Below are 27,052 nucleotides of genomic sequence, written 5' to 3'. Positions count from 1 at the left end.
TTTCTTTAATCATTAAAATTCTGATTCTGATGGAGCAACTGACAGGCCAAACAGACAGACTTGCTTTGTTTTCTTCTCTCTCAAGTGCTCTACTGAGAAGCTATATATAAACAGGTGCACTCTCAGAACCAACCATCTGTGCTGGTCCTTTCACACATAAAAAAAAATAAAATAAAATGCTGCGTAGAAATGCTGGTGAGTCACTGCAAATATGATTGTGATTAGTAAAGGTACACTGTGTCATATATTTGATGAAACAACCTTACCCAACACCACACCCCTTTCACAACATCTTCACATTATGAAACCTGCTTCACTAAGAGCTCACTTGTGACCCACACGCAATACATGCTACAGTAATGGTGTCGTGTGGGTTCAGTACATCCCGATGACATCATCTTCCCAGAAATACTCACTTTCAGCATCCAACATTTTATAGGTTCTAGTAACTTGTGCATTAAAGTAGCGTCAATGTAATTAAGACACAAATGCCTCCATATCCCTGAGATGCCAAACCAAAGTTCCTCGTGAATCATCAAAATGTGAAGTGGAGATATGAGAAGACCAAACTGGATCTGAGAGTAGCAAATTATTCATGTGGAGTGCTTTAGCTGGTATGGAGGTGCGGAATATGTGCCGCGCTTCCCACCTCCTCCCACACTGGGTGCAGAAAATCAAGCTGCTGTAAAGCAGGATTTGTTTCGGACATAGTCCTCTAACACCCAAGCAAACAACTCACTTTGATGTTCCCCAAGTAAAGTGCCGAACCATTACAACACCTGAGGTGTTAATAAAGTCCAGCTAAACCTACTAAAGTTGGAAAAATGGTGGAATGTATCACTTGTTGCTAATAACTGTAATCCACTTGACTTTTGCGTTAGTGTGCATTTGTGTGTGGGCTTACCGTGTGTGTGTGTGGGTGGGTGGGTGGGTGGGTGTGAGGGTGTGTGCGGGTGTGCGCGCGGGCAGGCAGCAGCCTGTTAGTGGGATCATCTTGTTAGTGAATTGGTAACCTCGTTAAATGGCAGGAGGTTAACTTGTCTGCTAACTGGAGAGTGTACTTCACCTTGGCTCTCAACTGGAACTCAGATGCAGCTGACAAGATACACACTAATCTGTCCATTAAGTTGTGAAACCTGTAGTGCCTGTTACTATCCACTGAAACATCAGCATCAGTTTGTCATTAAGAACATCCTTTTACCATTTTAGCTCACTATCTGTTGATGATAGCATATATGTATTATGGGCTTATCAAAATACAGTGACGTCACTTCAATGATTAGCGACCAATTTGGACGCGCCCATTCGATAGAACATTTTGCTGTCAAAGTGTAACAAATTAATATAGAGGTGTATTTTTCAGCTTTTAGGCGCTTTTTCCAGCTAAATTAATGAATTATTACCAATCAAGCTATACATGTTAATTTGGCCATTTTCCATCAGTGATTCCCAACAACTATGCCATGACAATGTGCTACAAGAGATCATCATTATCTAATTTCCCTTTATTGGTATACTTATCATTTATTTACATCAAATAATGTATCTTTGTTAATCTATCTAGTGATGTATCGTGACAGGCAGAACAATTCATTTGTACCCTGCTAGATAGCAGAGGGTACAATAAACCTGCGTATTTATCTGTCGCCATTCATACAACAGAATAAAAGCTTTGTGTTCAACCAAACAGACCCAGATTTCACACTGAGTCAGTAAATTCAGATGACATCAGCTATCAGATCAGTAGACACTATTTCGTGACTTTGTTGTTTGAGATTATTCTAATGTCAAATCTGTCCCTTGGCTCAATAAAGACTTGGAAACACCGTTCAATGTAACATTTTAACATTTATAACCATCATAAAAGCAAATAAAAGTTAACCACTGCTGTTAGTAAAACACTCTGAACTTGCCTCAGTGATTGTAGTCCTTCCTTCTAGCATGAACACAAAAATAATGCCTGTATTGTCATGGTCTGTGTTTTGGTTTGGGTTGTGTTTAGTTTTGTTTCATGTTTTTCTGTGTTCCATGTTTTTCATGTCTTGTGTTCTCATTTAGTTATTGTGTCTACCTGTTCTCATCAACCTTCTACCCTGTGTCTTGCTGATTCATTCACAGAGCAATAGCTTCTTTGAATGAAGGGTGCTTGAGCTCTATCAATACGGGTTCTTGAAGCTTCACTGAGAAATAGAGGAAATCCATCCATCCATCCATCCATTTTCAACACCGCTTATCCTGGTTAGGGTCACAGGGAGCTGGAGCCTATCCCAGCTGGTCGCCAGTCAGTCGCAGGGCACATATAGACACAGACAACCATTCGCGCCGTCACTGAGTGGGAACTGAACCCACGCTGCCCGCACCAAAGTCAAGCGAGTGTACCACTACACCATCAGTGACGTAAATAGAGGAAATTGTCAAATAAAATTTGTATTCAAGTGTGAAATGATACTGGATCTCAATTTTTAGCCAGATCCTCAAACTTCATCTAAAATGATTACCGGTTCTTCCTTAGGGGAGTTAACAAAACACAATATAACTGTACCGTATCCTCATTGGCGAAAGTAAAACTGAGGCAGCAATTTTTTTCTGTATTATTAACTCTGGTTAGTTTTGTATTGACCACTTACCATTATACTGTATGTTGTAATTTTACACAAAGACGCAATGTTTAAAATACAGCAATGTACATCCGTATATTGTCTGGGGTATTGTGAGGCTTGACTTGCATTTTTTCACAGTCATACGTCTCTGCAGCAGATAAATACACCGTATATCCAGAAAATGAGCTTAAACGCTGTAGGCAGATGGAGGCCGAGCCTAATTTATGATTTGAATTGTAAAAAAAAGGGCAGCATTTATTCTGTGGCGGCAATGTGATGCAATAGCAAATGTAAATTCAGTTGGAGGCTTTATGAAATTCAGTTGACAAAGCAGAACGTGGTTGCTGGTATGAGAGACAAAAGTCGAAAGTGAACACCACCACAGGGGCGAGGCGATGCTCCCTCCAGGCGACTCGCAGCCGAATAAAAGCTGCCCTTTTATTATCAAAATAATGAGAGATTGAACACTGCAGGTTATCACACGGAAAAGGTCAGAGAGATTGATCCCATTCTCACAGATTGATCCCAGCTCCCATTGGATTCTTGCTGAGACACTACAGCCACGAGAAGTCACATACGCTGGTGTGCATCTGCGTTTGTCTTTGCATATGTGCTACCAGAGGGCACCCATCTAATTAGGTGCACAAATGCATTGTGTCCGCACACGTCAGTTCCGTCGTAGCAGTTACATATTCAACAAAATTATGTAATGCTGCACACCATGGAGGAAATATTTAACAAGTATTCAGATTGTACACCCAGAACGACGAGCAAGCCGAATCACAGGTTTGAAAATGAAACATTAAATCCACAAGAATGATGTTTCTTACAGGCTAATTGCCTAATGTGTGGTGGGTTATTGTCTCACTAATCAGTATAATACAATAAACACCAAATAGATTAAATACAAAGCACAAACAACCAAGTAGCCAATAGGAAACTACAAGCCATATAAAGTTTGCAAATGAAAGCTTAAAGAGGACAAGCACACTTGGACAAGGTAGGCAACTGTAGGCACAGATACTGAGAGGAAGCTACAACCTCAGTGTTGCCCTCCTACTGTTAGTCAAGTCACAGCAAGAGTCAGGCCCCCCTCGCGTGGGCGTTCTGCCAATAACCAGACTGCAAACTGAAAACAAGAAATGTCAGCTGTCATTTAACGTACTGGCATATCTCAGTAAGAATAAACATTTTAGCTGTTCACAACGAGAACTGGACAGGGAAAAAAAAATTCTCCTCTGCCTGAAACACATTGGTTTGTGTTTAGTGTTGCATCAGTGGAAATTAAAACTTGACATTTAAACAAAAAAAATCACAGGTTATAACCAAAGTATTGTTATACCAAATACCATACAATGATTTTCTGCCTTTGTTTTACTAAGGCAGAAGTTACACCAAGTATTAAAAGATGCAGATGGATTCTGTGCATTAAAGCTCACTTCTGTGAGCTTATGATCAGCACACACAATATTGGGTTCATCTATCCAACTATTTTCTATACTATGTGTTCTCATTAGGGTTATGGGTGAACTGGTGCCTATCTCACTGACTTTGTTTTTTTACAACAGGCTAACCCTGCGACGACCCAGTGGGATCTACTTCAGTCAGCGGAGGTTTTGTGGGGATGTGTAGGCATAAAGCAAAGCAAAGCAAAGCGAAGCAAATTTATTGATTTAGCGCATTTGATACACAAGATAACTTAATGTGCTTTACATGATTATAAGCATTACAAAACAATGAAAAATATAAGCTTAAAAATATTGAACATGAAGAAGAATAAAAAATACAAAAAAAACAATGTACAGTGCAAGAAAGATCATTTAAAAGTGGAAATGCTCTAAAAAGCATGAGAAAAAATAAAGTTTAGAGAAACAAAGTTTAAGAAAAAAAATGTTTTAACCTTAACTTAAAAACATTCACACTTGCGGGGGATGTCAATTCTGTTGGCAACTGATTCTATTTGTGTGCAGCACAACAGCTAGATGCTACTTCACCACGTTTGCTTTGGACTCTTGAGCTCCACTAAGTAATTTGCTCAATGAGGTAGCATTCTTTTTTTTTTTTTCTTTTTTTTTTAATGTCAGAGCAGTTGTATTTGATTGAAAGATGACAGCTGAGCGGGAAGTGGTTTCAGTGCATTCAGTGGACATGCCTGCAGTGTTTGAGAGGACAGAAATGGCTTGATTTTTCACAATTTTCAATTCTCATTTTATACACTTGGCAATTTTTTTTAAATATTTACATTTGGTAGGGTTGTTAACATTTATTTTCACTTTACAGGGACTTTAAAGCTACGAAAATAGCATTCAAACAACGATGGCAATAACTTTCATAATAGCTGCAACTCAAAATAATCCTTCACATTTGTGTCAGAGAGAATAATGAGCCATGAACCATACCTCACAGGAGGTCATAATTAATTTATCAAGTGAAGGAGAGCAGGTCAGTAGAACTAACGTATGAACATAGACACACTTCCCAAGGCAGGTGTTAAGAGGGTGAACTGGGGATGAGGTTAGGGTGAGTTGAAAATATGCTTGGCTCAGTCAGCATAAGCATTCGATACCACAAGAAGGGCACAGAATAACCCTGAAACACAACATGCAAGGGTGCTGCAGATAACGTTGCAATTAAGGGCAGAAAGTCTCATACTGCTTTAGATTTGCAGTTCAATCCTATGATATTTTGCCGAGCAGTCAAGTGTAAGGAAACTCTCCCCAAAAGCTTTTTTTAATCATTGTAACTGCATCAAGCGCAGTCTGAATGAACAGCGGTTTACGACTACCGAGTGCGCAGTGCGAAGCGTGAACGAGCACATGTCACAGGAGTGTGCCAGTCTGTGCCACGCCACGCCGCAGCTGTGACAGGTCGGTCAGAGTCAGCAGGTATATAGGTCAATCCCCCTCGACTCCTTCAATGGGAACACGTGCTCAGGCCTGTGGATTAGAGCGGAAATGAAGGATCATCCACAGAACAAGCAGCACTCAAGCCCAGTTACAGTCACTTCTATGCAGCATGACCAGACTCATTTGTCATGAATGTGGTATGAAATATGGTAGTAAATTCAGAGGATGCATCGCCAAGCCATTATACAATACAGAATGTACAATATGCTTTCATTTATATCAACAGGTGAATTTTCGATAAGCCACTCTTGCAGGGATCTGAGCAACTTTCTGACTAGCAGCAAGTGTCTTGTGTGGATACGTGCATGAAAACACAGATTAAATGATTATGTTTTAATATACCGTATTTTGTAGAACTATGCTTGGAGATAAACGACAACATGACAGGGATCCTGATGACATTGGGAAAATTATCTGGGATGTTAGCATGCTTGGATTGCACAAACATTGGTACATTTGAACTCATATGAATAGTGATATTGCAACATTGTATGGCAGTTCAAACTGCAATTGCAGTTAAAAAAACAACAACAACACTTTTTATCACATATGTTAAAACTGTCTCTGTGACCTGACAGCAGAATATTATTCAAATTATCTTTTGAAAAATCATCCCTCTCTGGCCCCATCTAATGCCCCTAATTTAATTTGAATTATTATTATACAACTGAGCACGACAGGACGAGTATAACCAATCAGCGGATGCACAGACAGGAAGCGTGACCAAACAGTCTGTCAAACATTTGTCCTCCGAGCACGATGAGCCACTGTCTTTCTGGTTCTTTCTGTTGAGTAAGCTGGGGGCGTTTCTTTGTGCAGACACGCGAGGAGACGGCGTGAGAACGAGTCGGGGGACATGAAAGGAGGCTAGATTCAAATCTTGCTAGCATTTGGAAAACTTGCACACCCTGCAAATGATTATATATTTTCACCTGATGTTAGGCTTATATAAGAACAAATATGGCAATGGAGTCAAATTCTATTCTACTGGTTTATTTATAATGACAGATCGTGTATACTGCTGTAAACCACAAGATTGTTTAGAATGTTGTATTTTCAGAAACAGAGAAAATAGGACAGGGGAGTATTGGGGTTATGGGGATCATAAATCCTTTCAGATGCAAATGAGTTACATTGCGGTTCTAATATTGCAATTCAGTAAAACAACATTTTTCAAGTGCAGTTTCAAGATTCGCACAATATCACTTTTTCTGAATGGAACCGATCATCTTTCGGACAGAGTGTGTTGTTGCAAGGCAATGAACAGTCATTTATCATTAAGTGTGTGTCAAGCTTTGTTTGTGTGTGTTTCCTTTCCCTGCAGGACTTGAGGAACGCGAGGTGGGGATTTTTTTCTGTTCTTTGTTTATTCATCATGTCGACATCAAATTGATTCAGGAAGGGGCACCAGTTGCCTCTTTTCTGCACGCAGCCCAGCCAGAGTCTTAAGGGTGTCCCACCTCAGCAGGGGGCATTTATCATCACCACACACTAATGAAAGACAGATATCTAGAGGAACACAATTGCAAGTGGAACTGTTAGGACTGTACATTAGTCTCAGTTTCCTAGGAAACAGCATATATTTGTTATTCTATATGGGCATCCATACCACAATTCTTAACTCCAATTTGACAGTACAACTAAATTCTCTCATAACGGTAGTCTCACCGGCGCCACATTCATTCATCAACTAAGTGAAAACAACAATCCCATTTTCCACTTCAATCGTTCAAAGGAAGTCTGAATCTTTGGCCCAACTTAGCTATTTATATATATATAAATATCTATGTTTGTTTGTTCGTCTGCAATCTTTAAAAAGCAGCCAATGCAGCTTATTATTATGAATGCAACTACCTCATTGATCATGCGATCACATTGCCTGAGTCATTCTCTGTTCGCCACCTTTTCAGCTTTAAGTAACATTCAAGCTAAATGGCAGTGAGATAAGAGAATGTGGCTGAATAAATGAGGCGTAAGCACCTGTCAATAATTATGTAGTTTGTCAGTAACATCAGAGCACGGGTAGTTCTTATTGTCCCATGGCGACGCAATAAGATGAAAGACTCAAGTTTGCTTTTTCTATATTACCGTAGGCCAAATCTCTATCCGCTTATCTCATTGTTATTAAAGCTGCAAACCAATCGTATGTTGTGGTGGGCAGATGCGTCCAAACAGGCGTGTCTTGGCACATGTGTGTGTCCCCAGGACACGTTAATCAGCCTTGTTTTTATATTAGGCGAGCTTTTACAACTAACCTCGTAGCACAAGTCATGTACTCTTCTTTATATTCTTCCGTAACTTGTAGACTATCACCAGTGTGCTAGCTGACTCATTCACTGTTGCAACAACAAAATATTTGGATACCAATTTGACATGTTCAAGCTAGGTTCTTATTGCTCCCGACACCTGTGTGCATTTGACAACTACCGTAGCAAGTCTAGCGTGGTGATTATTATTTGGTGAAAGCACTGTGAAAGATTTCCTCGTGTTTACTATTCCAGAGACAGATTTCACGGTTGCAGTCATTTATTGCTTTAAAAACCACTAGAATTAGTGTTAGGGTTATGCGAACGATTCCTTCATTATAAATTTTTAGGACTCAAGTGGACTTTGTTGTATATCTGATTTGATTACATTTTAAAATTGCTGGCACCAAACAGAAAATGTACATCTGACATCACATTTCGATACAATGCTGCTTCTGTGTAATCTATCTATCTCTCTGAAATATGCACAGTTGTTCTAAAGATAAGAAAAAAATAACTGGCTTCATAGATACAGGCAGCTTGGGGGCAAAACAGCATTTAAGAGCCTTAAAGGACCGCAAACAATACTTGACAGGTGGTATTCCCTCAAGAGAAAGAACAAGCAGACTGACAATTGCCTCAATTACCAATCTGCAAATATTCAATGGACGTCTCAAGAAAACAAATCCCAAAATGCCTTTGAGACAGACTCAGTATCCACCATTCAAACACGCAACCAACAGTGACTCCATTAAGTACATTGCACTTGCTTGAGGCAGTGAACTTTGCAGACAGTGAAGCTGAAGAGTTTCCGCTACATGGAGGCAGTGGGTTGGCCATCGCTAACTGAGCAAAATGTCCTCATCTAACTTTTGCCTGCCATTTTATTGTTGTCAGGCCACAGCTCAGAGCAACAGTCGGCCCCTCGCTAACTGATCTGGTCAGCTGCCCGACAGCTGCAGCACAGCGAGATTAGCAAGGGGTTAAATGTAATATGTGAGCGATCAGTGAGCTTTATCTCTTTCATTTTGTCTGTCAATCTCCTGACCCTTTCATCAGAGCTCTCCCTCTGGCTGCCTATCCACTGACATACAACCACACACCTCCGTTCTATAATCTCAAAATTTGTGTTGCATGCCTTTTAGTGTTTGCGGCCTCTGAGCTAAGAGCACAGAGCACACTCAAAACTAACCCCGCTTCCTCCCTAATGTCCGCATTAGGAAGTAGTTGCTTGCCTGGGGTGCTGCAGAGAGGAGGGAGTGTGTACACCCATCAGGCGGGTGAAATGATGTGTTGAGACAGGAGGACCCAGAAGCAAGGGTGGGAGGAGTGCTCTAGCCCACCTCTGTGGTCTGACAGCGAGAATAGACACGCCGCTGCCAGGGGTCCCCGGAGCATCGCTAAAACTCGTTAGCATAGCCACCAGGCCTTGAAGATGATGAGTCCTGAAAAGGTGATTAACCCAATGCTGAAGTCCCTTGCAGGCGGCGCTGCGACACGTTCACTCTTAAGGTAAGAGAAGTATGGCAGAGGCATAAAACACCACTGCAAAAGGATGGGGGAGGGATTGGTACTTTAAGTTCTATATGCTTCTTGGATAGTCATTCATCAAAAGAGATGCTTTTGCAGCCAGAGCTGGGAACAGGTGGAGGCTGACTTCGGAAACATCTTGTGAAAAATGAACTGCTTGCTGCAGGAGGCTTAGCAGAATCAGGCACACAAAAATGCATGCGCAAGTATCAAAATGTGCTACTTCTGCATTTTCCTCTCACTTATCAATTTCCTTTCACCCACAAGTTTACAAGAAGGCAAAACAATACAGCTCACACAAATGCATGTATTCAAAGGAACTAAAATAGTTAAAATTATTACTAAGCTACAAACTCTAGTTCTAATGAAGTTAATAAAAACAGAATACAACAATTTGCAAATCCTTTTCAACCTAGCAGTCCAGACCGGACTCCCATTGTAAATGTGCGGCGCATTATGAAGCGCAAAATATGACATCGAACACCCCGCACTGTTGAGCAACTGAAGTTGTACATCAAGCAAGAATGGGAAAGAATTCCACCTACAAAGCTTCAACAATTAGTGTCCAAAGTTCCCAAACGCTTATTGAGTGTTGTTAAAAGGAAAGGTGATGTAACACAGTGGTAATCATGCAAGCATTTTTAAAACGTGTGGCAAGAATCAAATTCAAAATTATTGAATATTTACAAAAAAAAACAATAGTTTGTCAGTTGGAACATTAAATATATTGTCTTTGTTGTGTATTCAGTTGAATAGAGGTTGAAAAGAATTTGCAAATTGTTGTATTTAGTTTTTAGTCCCAACTTCACTGGAATTGGAGTTTTCATCTACTATACAATATTAAATGTTATGTTATTATTGTAATTATCATTATTAAGCTTTGAAGAGCAGCACATTGATATACAGTTATAGCGGTTTCGATGAAATCTATGTAACTTCAGTTTATTGTCAAACGCCAAGATCCCAGATATGAGAGTGACCGTCATTTAAGCCACCAAAGCAGCATGCCATCTGTGCAGGTTGCCACATAATCTCAACAGGAAACAGTCACTGCTGGACACCACTTCCTGTCTATAGCTGAGGCACACAATGAATTCTATCGTAGAGTTCTTTGTGGATTAAACATCCCATGTGTAGAATTTTTGAATAGTCCTGTGTAATCTGAAATGCAAGATTTATACTTTTGTTTTGCCATTCCAGTCTTTCTACTCGAACATATTTTCAAGACATTGTATTAGTGTAATCACACAACAAGGCATACTATTCTCGAATGGCACTTATTTGTGGAGGTGGAGCATTACAATGTTGTGTAGGGGGGGGTTAAGCACTGTACACGTGGGGATCGCGGCACTCCCACAACACAGATTAGAGAGACGCCGCTATTAGCTCCTTCATCAAAAATCCCCCCCTACTCACACAACACACACACACATACACACACATTATACTTCCTGCCTCTGTTTTTTACTATGATATCCAAATCACCTCCTCTAACGTTATCGTATTATGTACAGAGGTTTTAAAATGCTCTCCCTGCTGTTGCAGCTAAAAAAACAGCAACACTACACACTAATGTGTTGGAACAAGAGGACTAAGCTTCAATGTCACAATGTCTACAGAGAGCAATCCAACCACAAGTAATTGCCAACTCAATCAATGTCATCTGAAAGTAGTCTTCAAGTAAGGAATGCAATTGGAGGGAGAAGAGTGCTGACAAGAAGAGGATGTGAGTGGATGTGCATATGTCAACAATTGACACGAGAGACAAGGGGGGAAAACAACTAGAGCATCAAAGTAAATAATACAGTTAATGGGAAAGTCATCTAAATCACAAGGAGAATGTCCTAATTGACTAAGAGTATAAATCAATAAATCAAAACAGTATAAAACAATGAAATATTAAATACAATCAGGGGTGCACAACAATTTTGGTGTGGTTCTTAAAGGCGCACCAAAGGTTGTTGCTTAGTGTTCTTTTTTTCCCAACCCACCAATCTCATGGATGAATTTAAAGTCTTACAGCACACTGTGCAAAGTACAGCCCGTGGGCCACATCCAGCCCATCCACAGTCTCTGACCGGCCTTCGCAGCCGTTATGAGATAAAGATAAAATGTAAAGTATGCGCTGCTTTTGTTTTAATGTGGACGTGTGTCAGCAGTGCAAACAAACAGGAGCAACAACTTGTTTTCAGAGTTGCCAACGTAGAGGAACAACTATTAAAAAAAAGAATAGAGCCAATGCCAACTGTGGTCCTCATGTTAGGAACATTCTTATTTTCTTCACAGTGGAGGGAAGAGGGAATGTGCCCTGGTAATGATTTGGGAGTCCTAACTATCCATCCATCCATTTTCTGAGCCGCTTCTCCTCATGAGGGTCGCGGGCGTGCTGGAGCCTATCCCAGCTGTCATCGGGCAGGAGGCGGGGTACACCCTGAACTGGTTGCCAGCCAATCGCAGGGCACAGAGAAACAAACAACCATTCGCACTCACAGTCATGCCTACGGGCAATTTAGAGTCTCCAATGAATGCATGTTTTTGGGATGTGGGAGGAAACCGGAGTGCCCGGAGAAAACTCACGCAGGCACGGGGAGAACATGCAAACTCCACAGAGGCGGGGACGGGGATTGAACCCCGCACCTCAGAACTGTGAGACTGATGCTCTAACCAGTTGTCCACCGTGCCGCCCGAGTCCTAAGAATGGCTAATATGAGTTAGTGGTTTGTGAAAAACAGTAATGTATTATTAGAAAGAGACTGATCAAATTATAAGGCAATGAAATCATGATCATTTTATTTACAGTAATGTATTTACTGTGGCCACCTTGTTTTACTGCTAATGCAAGTATTATTAGTCTTTTTTGATAGCGAACTGATCAGCCTTCTCATGTTCTACTTCATGTATTGTAAACCACGATTAGAATTAATTCAATTTGATCTGCAGGTATTCTTGTAATGCATGCGGCTTCTTGAATTACTGTAGCAGACGTGATCTGCGTGCAAACCGGCTTCCATACGAAGCAACACAAAAGGATATAGAAGTATTAAAAGGCGTCAAGCAGCTGACCGGGGACGGATGGCTGTTTGAATCGGTGATAGTGTACCATCGTCACTTTGGGAGCAGCCAGGCTGCGCTCGGCAAGCTTGGATGCATGATGCCGCCAGCCATCTGGCTTTGGAAAGAACTCCTGAGGGAGATGCAGGCCAGTGCCAACCTTCAGAAAACACTTCCAGCCTGTTTGAGAATTAGAATGACATGTTCATCAATACTGAGGGCCTGTGTGAGAGTGGCTGATGCGTTGCTGTAGTGCTAACGTAGTCACAAATACTGTATATGCCTTGCATATATACTGTGTGTGAACAAGGCCACTGAAGTCTATGGACATCCCGAATGGAGAAATTGATAAATGGATTAAATGATTAGGGTTGCTATGTTATAGTATGGGTGTAGTTTATAGATGATGATTAGATGAGAAAACAGCATCAATTGTCAAAGAATGTTAATGGTTTTGAAATAAATAATGTGTTTGAAAGGTACGTTCTGTTCCACACAATCTTGTACCTGTATATGCAATTCCTCATTACATTTCACAATGTGCTAAAAAATTACTGTTTTACTGCATCCTGAGTTCCAGGTACACAAAATGAGCTGACGCGTCGTTATTGCAGATGGTGTTGCAAATGATAAAAAGTGCCCTTGTGCACACTTTAATTGCTTCGTCACAGCTGAGCATATTAAAGAATGAAACTGTAAGAGCGCTCTTCAGTAAACTGGATTTAAAAGCCTACAACAAGGAAAGACCACAAGTGAGCATCACATCCATATTAGTTGACAAACCTAAAACCATAACGTCAGTCTAATTTGCGTGAGCAAGACAGCGAGTCCTTCAAGATGCAAAAAAGACAAATTGGCAAATTGTCTGTGATTGACTGGCGACCAGTCCAGGGTGTAGTTTGCCATTTGCCCAAAGTCAGATGGGATGGACTGCAACTCCCAGTCACCTTTAACAGGATAAGCAGTATAGAAAATGGATGGATGGATAAATCCCCAATGTGCTGTCAGGGGAACAAATATGTATTTGAGGTTAACACCTAACAGTACGGAACAAATACAAGTTCTCAAAGAGCAAATGGACATTTTGTCCATTCATCCAACAATCTTCGATACCGCTTATTCTCATAAGGGTGGAGGATGTGCTGGTGTGCAACCTAATTTCTTAATTCTGTAGTTTATACATATCAGAAGAGGAAGCTGTCAGCATTCAATTCTCTTCTAATGCACGCACACGAAAACATTGACCTTATGTGGCACGAGAAATCAAACACAGCTCTCTCGCTGCTCCACACTCTATGAACTATTTATAATGTTCTCCCTCAATGAATAATTGATAGCTTATGTTTCTCTACACATTTTCTACAGCTTTGTGAGAAATTCCATATTTTTATTAATGATGTTTTAAGTGCCACCGCCTCCAGTTCTATATCTTAAAATGTATGACCACATCGTATAAGTGCACAAATGTGGACAAATAATGGTATCGTGAAACAGACAGGTCAACTTGAACGTAATAAATTATGTCAAACACACTTTTCCATATACATTTACATTCGAGCAAGAGCCGAAGTTTAGCATCCACTTTGTTGCACCTGCTCCCTTCACTTCTTGCGAGAGATGAAGATGCATGTAGTGCACTGTAAACTCTAGGGAAAAGAAAAACGAGACAAGGTTGCTCCTAATCTCTTTGAGAGGCATAATGGAGGAGCGGAGAGACTCCCAACACAACGACATCTCATACTGTACATGATCCGCACATGACTTTGGGCACTAATTGATGAGGAATATCTTGCAACACAACAAAGTTGGCGTCCGTGCACACATTAGCTCAGACTTTCACTCTCCTCTCTCATTTATCACCTCGATCGCTTCTCTCCTCCTCCGCTCGTTTTCACACAGACGCTGGCGCTCATTGTCTCGTCACAGATTTGGCGGGTGGGCGGGGGGGGGGGGGGGGGGGGGACAACAACATATATATATGAGGATGAATTATGCATGTCGTCACTCATGAAGAAGCTATATTTGCATCAATATTTGTACTGTACAACAATCTGTTATTGTGCTGCTTTTGTCACATTTTACACTTTATTGTACAATTTATTATGCCAAAGGTGAAATTCAAGAATAAAATTCATTATTATCAGCACTTCAAAATGTACGTAATTACTTTGTTCGCTAGCCTCATAACAGAGCCATAACTATTCCTACAAACTGTTTACACTGTTAGTACAACTGTTTATAAGATGTTTTTCCATCATAGAAACACTAAGGGAAAAAAAACATATTTAAGTTATATTAAGCCTTGTGAAATTCAATGTTCAGCTCACATTGAAATAATGAATAGACATATCCATGCTATTGGGTGTGTAAATGAATGTGAATGGGCTTTGGACGTCTGCGCTAGACATGTGTCCCTAGTGGCAGGGTGTGGTAATAATGCACTTTTAAGTTTTGTCACCCGGACTTCAAAAACCCCGGTGAGACAGGCAGCTCCAATTCTGAATGCAAGTGGGGAAAAACAAGGCTGAGAAACAGAAAAGTAAAGTTTGCAGAGATTGGAAGAGGATGAGGACTGTGTCAAACACGCTGTGAAAATCATGCTGGATTCAAAATTCCAGATCTCATCGTACTCACACACTCAGAAACCTCCTACTGTCAGTTTGCTTGGAACAAACACAAAAAGTGTTCACGGCACTGTAAAATAATGCACCTTTTCCTGGAATGAGCTTTGGTATGTAGCTAGTGGAGCTGAAAAACAACCCACGTAATAACAGAGTAAAAGTCATCTACAAGTTTGGTAGATTGTTAGCTCCACAAGCAGTGAAGCTTGAAAGAGGTGTCTGGAAAAGCCTAAAGTCACATTGTTTCCATAGCAATCTCTGAATGGCATGTACTGATGCTTGTGACAACCAGACACCAAGGAAGACAAGTTGCGCCCATGAAAAAAAACAATGCCTTGCACAATGCCTGTGATTATTTCTGTCACTCAATTGGATTTCATTTACATAATTAGACTTGTTAAAACCCAGCTCTGGAAGTCTATGCACATGTCGTATGTTACCGACTGAATGAAAAATATTACACTGGCAAAATGACCGGGAAACATGGGTTCGCACTGTGAAGAGCGACAGCACATTACAGACGAAGGTATCTGGATCAAACACTGTCTATAGGGTTAATGTCAGCACTCTCACCTATAGATAGTTTTTCCATGACATTACGCACCTCTGGACACACCCGCTGCCGTGTTGGAGGTCGATGCATTTTTTATTTATTTTTCCCGGTGCTTACTGGTACAGAGTCTCCTGCCACTGTTTACCGGTACCAATTTTGAATCAGGGCGAGAAGGAAAAGGTTAAGGAAAAGACGGAGATTGTGGCTTTCACGAATCAGCAGAGCCGATCTCACTCCAACCAGCAACCCAGTCCATAGATGCATGTTTTTTTTTCTGAATACTGCGTTGAAGGTAAGCTTTAACGCTTAGCAACGTTAGAAAATGCATGTTACATACAATACCTACAGTACATAACTCCATTTTCAATGTTATTTTAGTACTCTTTAAGTAATACAGATTTATAAATTATATATCTTATATCGGACATTGGTTGATTGTTGCCATGGTATTACATTTAAACAATTTCTTTGGTTACCGCTAATAGCAGTCGACTTCTGCCATGCTAACTGCTATTTAGCCCTGAGGCTAATATTAGGCAAAGTCAATACTCTTACTGTTCCCACAACGTTAGTATGACTTATCCAAAATACCACGAGAAGCTGAAGCATTAGAAGACAGTGAGAACTAGCTCAAAACCTTATTGTCTATTGATGAAAGCAGCATATCCCAAATGTTAGTGAGCCAAGCACCCATTTTACATTTTACAAAAATCTCAGCACAACACCAATTAAAAATGTCACAAAAAGTATGAATTCTAAAATGATGATGATCTCGTCGTTAATCAGTGCGAAATTTGGGTCTGTTCAATGGAAAACAAAACTGATATACTCTCAGAAAGCTCTGTCTTATTCTGTTGTATGAATGGCAACAAGTGGAAACACAAGCTTATTGTACCTTCTGCCATCTAATGGAAGCGCATTTCATTGTTCTGCCAGTCACTGTACATCACTGACATAGATACATGAACAAATATATAATTGTACTATCATTAACAAATGAGATTTTTGTGACAAATTGAGAGGAATTGGATAATTTCCCCTTGATGATCTCGCACGGCTCACTAGTGTACCACTGAACTGCGGTTAGGAATCATTTGATTAAAGGTTGAATCGCAATAATTATGTCCAAATAGTCTTGGTAGTTTTGTAGTCCGACGGGTCACTGGCAGTAGCTGATCAATTATTGGATATGTATGTAATAAATTATATATTACTTCCATCGTGATCAGGTTTCTGTATATTCAGACCGATAATGTGGGTAACAACCTCAAACATTACTTGGCAAATTCCACAAAAGACCCAATGATGGAGCATGAAACCAGTCGAAGCAAAGGAAGGTGAAAAGAAGCGATTGATGGCATTTTACAGCACCTGAAGCCAAACACTTTATCATCCACACAGGAATTTTGACATTTTCTCAATGATAAAAGACAGCCACAAATTCATAACTACACCACCCCCTGAGCAATAATACGATACAGCATCTCCCAAAGAAGCTTGTCGATAGATCATGGAATGGAAAAAATAAACAGCCTGCAGTATGTTGCTCTAAACACATACAGTATTAGGACCTTACCTCGACTAGGTGTGGAGTGGGGTTGAATCCGCACATGTTGCACACTTTGGAGTGGCACTGAGTACAAGTGTTATAGTTGGGTTGTTCAGTCGTGTTGCCTATGTTGAGGACCATCTTGCAAAGAGGACAACAAGCTTTGGGTTTGGAGGAATTTGTCAGAGCGGGTTGCTGCTGAGGTGGAGCTCGAGACCCTTGTTGTGAAGATGGAGGTCCTGAGTGTTTAGGTGCCCCAGGTCCTGGACCATGAGGTCCAGCTGGTTTAGGGGCCTGTTTTGGGGGTGGTTGTTGGGGTTGAGTGGTCTCAGATATAAGTGTACTGGCTTGGTTAAGGAGAGAGGCACCAAAGCCAAATAATTTACCAAAGGTCTGCTCAGGAGGTGGGGGCTGTCGTGAAGGAGAGCTGCCTGCGCTGCGCGTCTGGTCCTGGCGGGGGTGGTGAGGTTGGTGGGCAGGGGAGTTTCGGGACAAATCGGGCTGGGACGGGGCTTTGGCCATGCCAGGGAGAGGCACTGCCCCTGGAGGCAACTTTGTTGGTTGCTGACCTGGGCCAGCTGCACCAGTCTGTTTAGAAGGGCCAGATGCTGGAAGTGTCTGCCCTGGCCGAGTCTGAGGGGTTGTCTGTGTCTGAGGGGCAGGCTGAGAAGAAGCATCAGGTTTGGGTTCTGGTTTGGCAGCATGAGAAGGAGAGTTTATCTGTTGTTGACTCTTGGAACGTGGCGTGGTCATATCCATCCCCAATGCTCTCTGCATCTGACAATTCAGGCATAGCCACTCCTGCACCTGAAATAAACAGAGGCAAAATATTACAGTAAGTAAATATCCAGGATGTGCTGTATTCTGTCAAGTGTCCAAAGAAACAACTGGAGAAGTGTTATAGGTCCTAGCCGACAACATCCTCCAAATTTACTGGTATTACGTACAGTATGCCTACTAAAGGTTGTTCAAGAAAATATCTCTCTCTCTCTCTCTGAGTAAGGATTTAAGCTACCCTTTGCCTTCGGGAAATAATTTATTGGCAAACAGCATTTAGTCAGAAACAAATGTAGGATATAAATTTGACAGGCAAAATGATTTCTGGGCTGTCTCAATCGGACTATGGCAGCCCGGGATTTTGTCATCTTCCGTGTGCCTTTTCTATATCTCGTCTCTTTGTGCTGCTTTCAACATTTCGCCTCACTTCATGTTGACTTCCTCATTAAAATCCTCCCACCCATTTTGTTCTTCTATTCTTCTGCTGTGGTCATTTCCTTTACATCTTTCCTGCAAAAACTTTTTGGTTTTTGCTTGGTTGCATCGAGGTGCATAATAAGGTAATAGTCAGTAAGAGGCCCTCCTCTGCCTGATGGTACATGGCCATGTAATAATTGGCATCCCGGTGATTTGACAGCTGCCACACTATTGTAGCTGCCTTGAATTTACGGTCAGTACATGTCGTATCACTTTATCAGATAAGGCAGCGTATTTGGTAACTCAGGTGGGTGTTCAAAATGGACCCAACGCACTTAGACAGTTGAATCACTATGTATTGTCCAATTGCCTTGTGGTTTTAATTCTAAATCTATAACTACTGTAGTGAGTACCCTGTGCAAGGTTACTGCATCGTAAATGTTTTCAGTGAAAGGTTGAGTCGGAGGACTAAAACGCAATAAAAGTGTTTGCCTTCAAACCTAGGGACATATACCCTTAAATAGGCAAATGTGGAGACCTCTTGCCCAAACCTTGACCCTTAAATTCAGGAAACAGGTGGGCTAGTTTTAGAGCTATGGATTCTGATACTTCCTGATGTGATGGCAAGCAGTAGCATCTCCAGTCTGCTTCCCTAAATAACTATTTTTGACACTAAGTTTGACAGAGCAGTCAAGCATGGCAGCGAGTTTCATTAGCCTCTTTAGTGTTTTATATGTCAAAGAGCTTTTAATGCAAGATATTAAAATTCTGCCGAAGTCATTTAATTGGGAACATTATTAAACTGCTGCTGTTATATTTTAGCCATTTGACTCTGTGTGTCTGTCTATTCTTAGTCAGTCATTCAACTTGTCACTGATGCTGTTTCCTACTGTTCAGAAATAGTCCTCCGTTTGGATTTCTGTTAGCGATTTGGGTGCAAACAAATGCTTTCCTAGTACAACACCACAAATATAAAATGAAAATGTGGGACTGACTCTCAATCCGCCATGCTTCTCTAATCCTCATGAAACGCGATCCCTCCTGCCTACTCCTAGAAACTCTGAATCAACTAAAATTACATTTGGCACACTTGGGAGTGGCACTGTGTCAGATGCGTTAATCACTTAAGCTAACACAAAGTAAGGCTAATGGAATGAAGTCAAATGAAAAGAGGAATCACGCTCAAACAGCCAGGTGAAGAAAGGAGTGCTTCTCAGACAATGAAGAAATATGATTTGAGTGTAATGTTTTAAATGCAAATGAAGACTGGCATGTTACAGTCATTCTCACTCAGTCATTCAGTAGGTCAGCATTGACAGAGTAAGTCACACGCACAGCAGCATGTGAGCCCCTGTCTGGTCTCCTGCCAGTTCTAAATACAAAGAGATGAGGGCATGCTTCTGTCAGTTCACAGAAAAACGGGGAAGTCTAAGAAGCAATGTGGACAGAATGTGGAGCAACACAACATCATCCAATCAGAGATTCAAAAATAGAAAATCCTCTTTCTGTCTCTGCCATTGTCTCTATTTTTCCTTTCTAAATTACAATTGGTATAATCAAATATGTTAAGCTCATTTGTGGGTGAAAAAAAAATGGAAAAACTAAGAATGCCGCTGCAAGGACAGCAAGCAACTATTTATCACTTTCATCTCTTCATTTCATTTCTCTCCGCGTTCCCCTTGTTATGAGGCAATCATGTGAATCTTTATGAAATATGATCTCTATCAGAGAAAAAAAAAAAAAAAAACGAGCACGCTGCACACACAACGGCTCTCTGTCCTCCTTCGCTGTCTCCTCTCTTTTTACGAATGTCTGTCTTTTTACTTTTTACACCATCGATATTTCTCTACCTTATCTACATTTCTCACATTGCTCCTCACTCTCCTCTCGCAGCTTCATCTGCATCTCTTTGGTACATTTTGATAGCTCTCATTCAGCATTCAAAGAAGTGATCAACCAAATAAAAAAATCTTGCTGTGGTTACAGTATTTTTTGAAAGATCTGAAAACATTTTCCAAATTTATATTGAAGTAAAATCTGAATGTCTAAATTCAGGCATATGCAGAAAGAGGAGTCCACAAAGATAGGAGCACAATGTGGTGCTGATCCAAATAAGGATTGGCCTTGTGGATCTGTAAAAATAAAATGAGTTACTGTGGACCATGATTAGCGCTGGTATCTCTATTGAATGTAAATCCTATTAATATTACCCTCTTTTTTTTTTATGGCGCCCATTTTCTGTCTTTTTGCTCACCACTGACTGTCTCCTCGCTCACTATAGGAACTAAAAAATACATCAATTCTTCCTTTAAAATTAAGCTTAACAAGTTAAAAAGAAATGTTCCCTGGAGTGGTGCAGAGGAGGCGTGTCTCAAACTTCAAAAAGTGCTGTTTAACATGGTTTCCATTTTTGGTACATTATTAATTAAAATAAAATATTGTGGTTAGATGTAGACTATGTCAAAGGCCATGAGTTGGTTTGGAGCCCATACGGTCAATATACAGGATGTTCCAAAACCAAAATTTGCAATATATTAAAACATGCTACAATAAAAACTAAATCGTTTTTTGTTAACAGTTTGAGGGTTTGGCATTACTTCTTTCTAAAATGAATGTGATTGTTTTAGCTTTTAATTGTGTGCTCTTACAAGTTAAGATGTGAAAAGCTTGTTATAATGTCAATAGAGTTCGTTCCCCCCTCAAGGGAGCTTGATAGATTTAAAAAAAAAAAAAAAAAAAGAAAAAGAAAACAAACAGAACGAAGCTTGAAGAAGTATAGAGACAAGGTCCTTCGAGATCACAATGTAGTGAGGATACTTGTGATTCAACAGCCCATTAGTCCCCTCTCAAATTGGGCCAAAACACATTGAAATTCTTGCGGATGCTTCTTCACTGCCTGTCTGTGTTAATCTCTACTTTGCTGCTTAACTCAACAGTCTTGATTTATGTGTGAAAATGGGCATGGTGGTTATATGTGTAGTAATGAAATTACTCTGAGGTATGTTGGGTTCTTGAAGGAACAGCAGGGGGCCAACATTTTACTCAGCATACTGAAGAACAGCAAGCACTAATTCTATATAGCATTAATAGCATTAACAGCATAGCATAGCATTAATTTTGCTCTATATGCATACCTGTGCAAGATACAAAAATGGCTATTTCTGGAAAGAAATGTTTACTCAATTCCGCTTGGCTCAATTTAGCCTGATGGTAAACATAACTTGCTTTCACTTCGTCCTCATCATCATTATTTCGACTGCGGTCGACCTTCATCACTGCAGATAGAAGTCTAGCTAGATTTCAAGGCTCTGCGACCCTTCATTAGAGATGTCACCTCTGTGGTATTTTCAAGACCGGTATCCTCAAGGAGAACCTGCACATAGGTTTGGTGCTGGGTACCCAATGATCCATGCTTGGGTGCCCAGAATAGAAATTTGTTTGTTGCATTTAGCTATTAATGCATATACAATGCAAAAACAAATTCTATAAGTATGCAAATAAATCAACAGCTATCATTGTTAATGTTTCACTGTGTCTAATTGTAATAGAGAAGGTCATTGTTAAAAATGACAATAAATGGGAAGTTCGAGGGAAAAAAATGCATTGATTTAAAAACAAGGAAAACGACGACACATTCAAGAGGTTTTGTTGGAAAGGCCCTTCCGACTCCATTGTAGCATGAAGTAACTTTAAAGGTCCCATATTTTACCAAACCACCCTTTTCTGCTATTTGGGATGTTATATTAACTCAATGGTGCCTTAGTAAACCTGTGAAATATGAATTAAAATTGCCCACACAGTCTTGAGTTCCAGACATTTTTCTGCCGAGAGACCTGAAATCAGGTCATTCGAATTTCTCAAGCTTATCTCCGTCACTAGCAAAGATTTCCGCCTACATATCCGCTCCCGAGCCAGAGCTGTGAACATAACAAACACGTGCGCTGTCACAAGGGGGTTTTCTACATGGAGGGAACCAATCAGAAGAAAGGGGGCCGTGTTTGCCAAATATGGACAAAGCGGATCCAAAACTGGGTCAAACAGAAGTAGCCATCAGAGGGGCCTTTTCTGGACACTCGTATGTGGAAAAACCATGGTATATTTTTTTTATGAAATTGACACTTTCATATGAAGTCCATGTTAAAGAGTCACTTTATGGAGGTCTAAATAGCCAAAATATGGGATCTTTAAATGCAGAGAGTTAGGGGATAATAATTAAACCAGTGTCCCAGATTTACTCTCTGGCAGTTCTTTTCTCAACGCATTTCAGTACATGCAAGATTCAGACTGTGGCGTCTCAGATGGATTCTTGACCCACTTCACACTGTTTGTCCACTTATAGCTTGACAGTATAGGCGAATGTGCTTAACGTTGACATTTACTATATAGCGATAGATAACATGGATAGATGGTCATAAATAAGGATGATATTCACTTGGAAGTTTATTTTCTCACTTGGCATGAAAAGACAGTGGAGAGCTAAAAAACATTTTGGACAAATACACTAATCAAACTTCTAATTATCTTTCAGTTTAAAGTCTGCCGCCTGCAACACACAGAGCAAAACAGCTACAGAAACAATTCATTAGATGTGAAACTAAATATTAGTGCTCACATATTACTCGGTATTCCATACTTCTTAACACAGAATCCGACTGATCTCATTGTGGACTGGAGACCTGTGAAGTTCAACATTTAAATGAATTTGAGGAAATTAGGTGCCCGCCTACCCTGAGGTACAATTTGCTAAATTCAATAACATTTCTGAAATGCTTCCTGTGGATTCATCACAGTAACCAACTCCTTTCAAGTCACACACAAATTCAAATAAATAAACTTTTTTTTCCCCACAAGAACACAGACTTCCATAGTGTAGAGGCACTCTCTCATGTTCTCCCCTGGCCTCTATTATACTATAATGCTTTGTGGAGATTAGTTGAGGATTTTTTTTAATAATGCTGGTAAGGTTCAAACATTCAATCAAAAGCAGCTGAAAGGTTGACATGAGAAAATGATATGCCATTGTTAATTATAACATTAACGTTTTGTTTTAGTGCGAGGATAAGAAAGTAGACCTTGTTCCTCTCTCTCGCTAAAATATTATCACTTTGCTGTGATACAAAGCAAGATGTCTGCAGTTGGGGAGGCCTCAGTTCAATGAGGCAGATGATAACTGTCTGTTCATGTGTGTGTATATATTAACTTGCCTAAGGAGTAATAGGCAGGCAATTCTTCTGAGAAGCCATCAGGTTTTTTGAACTGTCTCCTTGCAATGTTTTTATTACATTGCAGCTCTCATTATTATTATACTTATCCTGTCTCTATCCTGGCTACTAAAGTGTTAGCATTTTTTCCCTTGACAACATACGTTGTTGATGAAGCTAATAATATGAAAACAAACTGCTGAACAGTTGATAAATTCAAAGTGTGTTTTATTAAATGCACCAAGTTTGCTTCCGTTGTGCGTGGAGTCACTCAACTATGTGGCGACCAACTTGATTTATTTTAGTCATACAGGAGAATAATGATGATAATACACAGTTTTTATCTGTGTATTTTTTTCCATTTTGTGTGGGAGCATTTGTTAAAACTGTTCCACAGCTCAGGGGATTGTTGGTTAAGAGAAAGATGACAAAAAGAGGATGTTCCAATACAACCTTCAAACAGACACATAAGAAAGTCATGACTGCATAACTTGTTCATAGTATAAATCCATTTTACAGAAAGTATGGGAGCTGCTGTAACCATCCTCATTGCAAATAACGTAAAACTCTGTAGAGAGTTTGGTTTTCAAGGGTGTTCGTCAACTATTGTGTTATATGAATGTTCAGCTATAAGATGAAAGAGCTGAGTCAATGTAAAACTGCATGAATGGCAGGAAGACTCATTGAATTTTCAAATGCAAGATGCATTTCTTTTTTATTCTGTCATCTTTTTGCCACCCCACAACTTTTTCTGTGGTTCACCCCATTTCTTTACACTGTGGCACCTCAGGACCAAGCCACCATTGCAAGGTAGGAGCTATTAATAGAAAGTGGACCAATTATAAAGCAAATGTTCCCCAGTATTACAGTGGGGGGAAGAGTGTCATTGGGGACCTTCTGCGCTACTTTATCGCTTTGAGCTTTGGGTTTCAATTGCATTATTCTCCGTGTCATCTCAGCTATACATTACAGGTATGCTTCCCGTCTAAAATAATGACCAACTCCCTTCTACCCTGAATGCATGTGTGTATATATAAAAGACATACACATATACTATAAATATAGCTATAAGTCACAAATATACTGTACCTTGGTGTTATATGCGTAATACGTCATGATTACCCACAGTTGCGTCTGCAGTCACATCATAGACACTGTGATTAACAGACCTGAAACTGTCTGTGTTATACGGCATCTTAAATGAATCTAAATAGTTTCTTATCAGCAGATCAGTCTCCCCCTGCTCCAACTGGCCATGTTCACTACAGTGATGGGTTAAATCCAGTGGACTTTTTGTCTATATGCATGTAAAAAGTGTGGAATTATGTGAATTCAAAATGATTTTGTTGTCTATTTCTTCCTGATTATCGACACTGGTGCTGTTATTATATGATATTTGATATTTTGATGAATGTGAAAGAAACTGCTCTTTAGTTTTTTATCATAAAATGGAAAAAGCCGCTGGGACCAGCTCATCCAAATACGGAATGTCCCTTGGTTACCAGGACTGTGATCAGCAGTGCAATCTTTCAGTAAATTGAAGGGAAATCCTCTTCGGTGCAAATTGAGCACACATGTCTCTCTACTCTGAAGCATGTTAAGTATCTGTAAATGACAGTGGAACCTCTGAGAAAACGTCTGGCCCAAACTGTTCCGAGATGCTGGTCGACCTCTGATTTGTTTTCATTCCAAGCAATTTCACAGAGAAAATGATGGAAAATAGAAATAACCTGTTCCACGGTGAAAGTCATGGCATCAGAAAACCTTTATCAAAGGTTTAGCATTAGCCCTGTTATTGACAGACCAGGGTTTACCACACCTCTTTCCCTAAGTGGAATGGAATAATTGTAGATTTTCTTCCCAAAGATGTGGTCAAATTTTTAATAGGACGATACAGTGAATTTATAAGAAAGTGTGCGAAAAACTAGTAAACAGTACACATGTAAATGAATTATGGGCTTTCTCCAAGTAAAAATATATGTTTCTTTAACTGTCCGGTGGTGTGAATGTGGGTGTGGTTATTTGTCCAAATGTTCCCAATGGCGGCTGGTTAGAGCGTCAGCCTCACAGTTCTGAGGACCCGGGTTCAATCCCCGGCCCCACCTGTGTGGAGTTTGCATGTTCTCCCGTGCCTGCGTGGGTTTTCTCCGGGCACTCAGGTTTCCTCCCACATCCCAAAAACATGCATTAATTGGAGACTCTAAATTGCCCGTAGGTGTGACTGTGAGTGCGAATGGTTGTTTGTTTGTATGTGCGCTGCGATTGGCTGGCAACCAGTTCAGGGTGTACCCCGCCTTCTGCCCGATGACAGCTGGGATAGGCTCCAGCACGCCCGCGACCCTAGTGAGGATAAGCGGCTCAGAAAATGGATGGATGGATGGATGGATGTTCCCAATGATTGATTGCCCCGCCTCGTGCCCAAAGTAGGCCGGCATAGGCTCCAGCTCACCTGTGACCCCAAGGAGGACAAGAGTTACAGAAAATGAATGGATGGCTATTTTAGGACGATTGATTCGGTTTGAGTTTCAAATGCATGTTATGTACAGTATGTTTAAAAGTATTTTCTTCATCAGCATTGATCAGTGAGAATGTGGCCGTAATCAATTTAATTGACAAATGATAAGGCTGCTAAGATATGTTTCTGTGAGGCAAAAAGTCAAATCCAATCTAAGTAGGTTAGGGTGGTAAATCTTTAGCTCTCCAGAGGCAGGCTGCTTTCAATCTGTGTTGCTCTCTCAGCATCTGACAAGCTCACCAAGGCTGAACCATAACTTCCACCTCCGCAGTCCTCTATGATTCCACGTCCTCCTCCTCTGCCTGCCATGAGCTATTCTTTACTGTCTCCCTCGGCCGTGCTCCACACATTTCTATCCAACTACTGCACAGTGCCAACCCCCTACACTTACCCGTACAACATGAGCACACAAAGCGCAACCAACCTCTACCAAGGCTTAGACATTTTCACCTGCAATATCAATGCGTGAGCGGACATGACAGCTTCAGACCTTGCATACTGCAGCGAGGTTTAAAACTAGGTAAATATTTGGTTGAGGTACAAGTAGGGATTTTTTTTATTTTTATGACAGCATTAATGAGTTGATTGAGTTGAAGGTTCAGATCATAGTTGGCAATGCTGGAAGTTAACACCTGATTAGCTAGTCACAGTCAGCTGCTCAATCAAGTAAGGTATAGTAAGTGCTGAAATAAAGAGTCGTTTGTGACATGATTTTGTATTTAAAAAATGAAAGTCATTTTTTAAGGGTTTAGAAGCAGCAACATACACGCCAGCGTCCTCACATTTCCGGTGCCTATATAAGCAGTTTCGCTATTGTCACTGCCTTATCAATGAACGTGTGTTTTGCACCGCCTAGTTTTCAGTTATATCCTAAATGGAAAAAAACACAAGCAAGTAAGTTTGCAAATGGCTATTCCCAAATCAGCGAAGGTTCACTGCATATCAAAAACTGTGCACAGGAAGTTGTACAAAATGGACATGAATCGACCCAAAACAGACAAACCCACGCTGATGTAGAAATATGTCCTCACACTTGAGCGATCACATTTATGCAAAGCTGCCCACTCCCAAATTAGTCAACACAAT

The 27,052-nt window shown here is 40.5% G+C and overlaps 1 protein-coding gene across 5 annotated transcripts in view; it reads right to left on the bottom strand.

Annotated features, from left to right (window-relative positions):
- Nucleotides 1-27,052, bottom strand: part of bsnb (bassoon (presynaptic cytomatrix protein) b) — a 64,167-nt gene that overhangs the window by 25,995 nt on the left and 11,120 nt on the right. For all 5 annotated transcript variants that reach the window (XM_061687414.1, XM_061687416.1, XM_061687417.1 and 2 more), the window contains exon 3: nucleotides 17,084-17,863. In XM_061687414.1, coding sequence (XP_061543398.1) covers nucleotides 17,084-17,863 — 780 coding nt within the window. The remainder of the gene's footprint in view (nucleotides 1-17,083; nucleotides 17,864-27,052) is intronic.

This window comes from Phycodurus eques, chromosome 10 (genome assembly GCF_024500275.1).
Source record: "Phycodurus eques isolate BA_2022a chromosome 10, UOR_Pequ_1.1, whole genome shotgun sequence".
Classification (NCBI taxonomy): Eukaryota; Metazoa; Chordata; class Actinopteri; order Syngnathiformes; family Syngnathidae; genus Phycodurus; species Phycodurus eques.
This window is presented reverse-complemented; position numbering and strand designations above follow the sequence as displayed.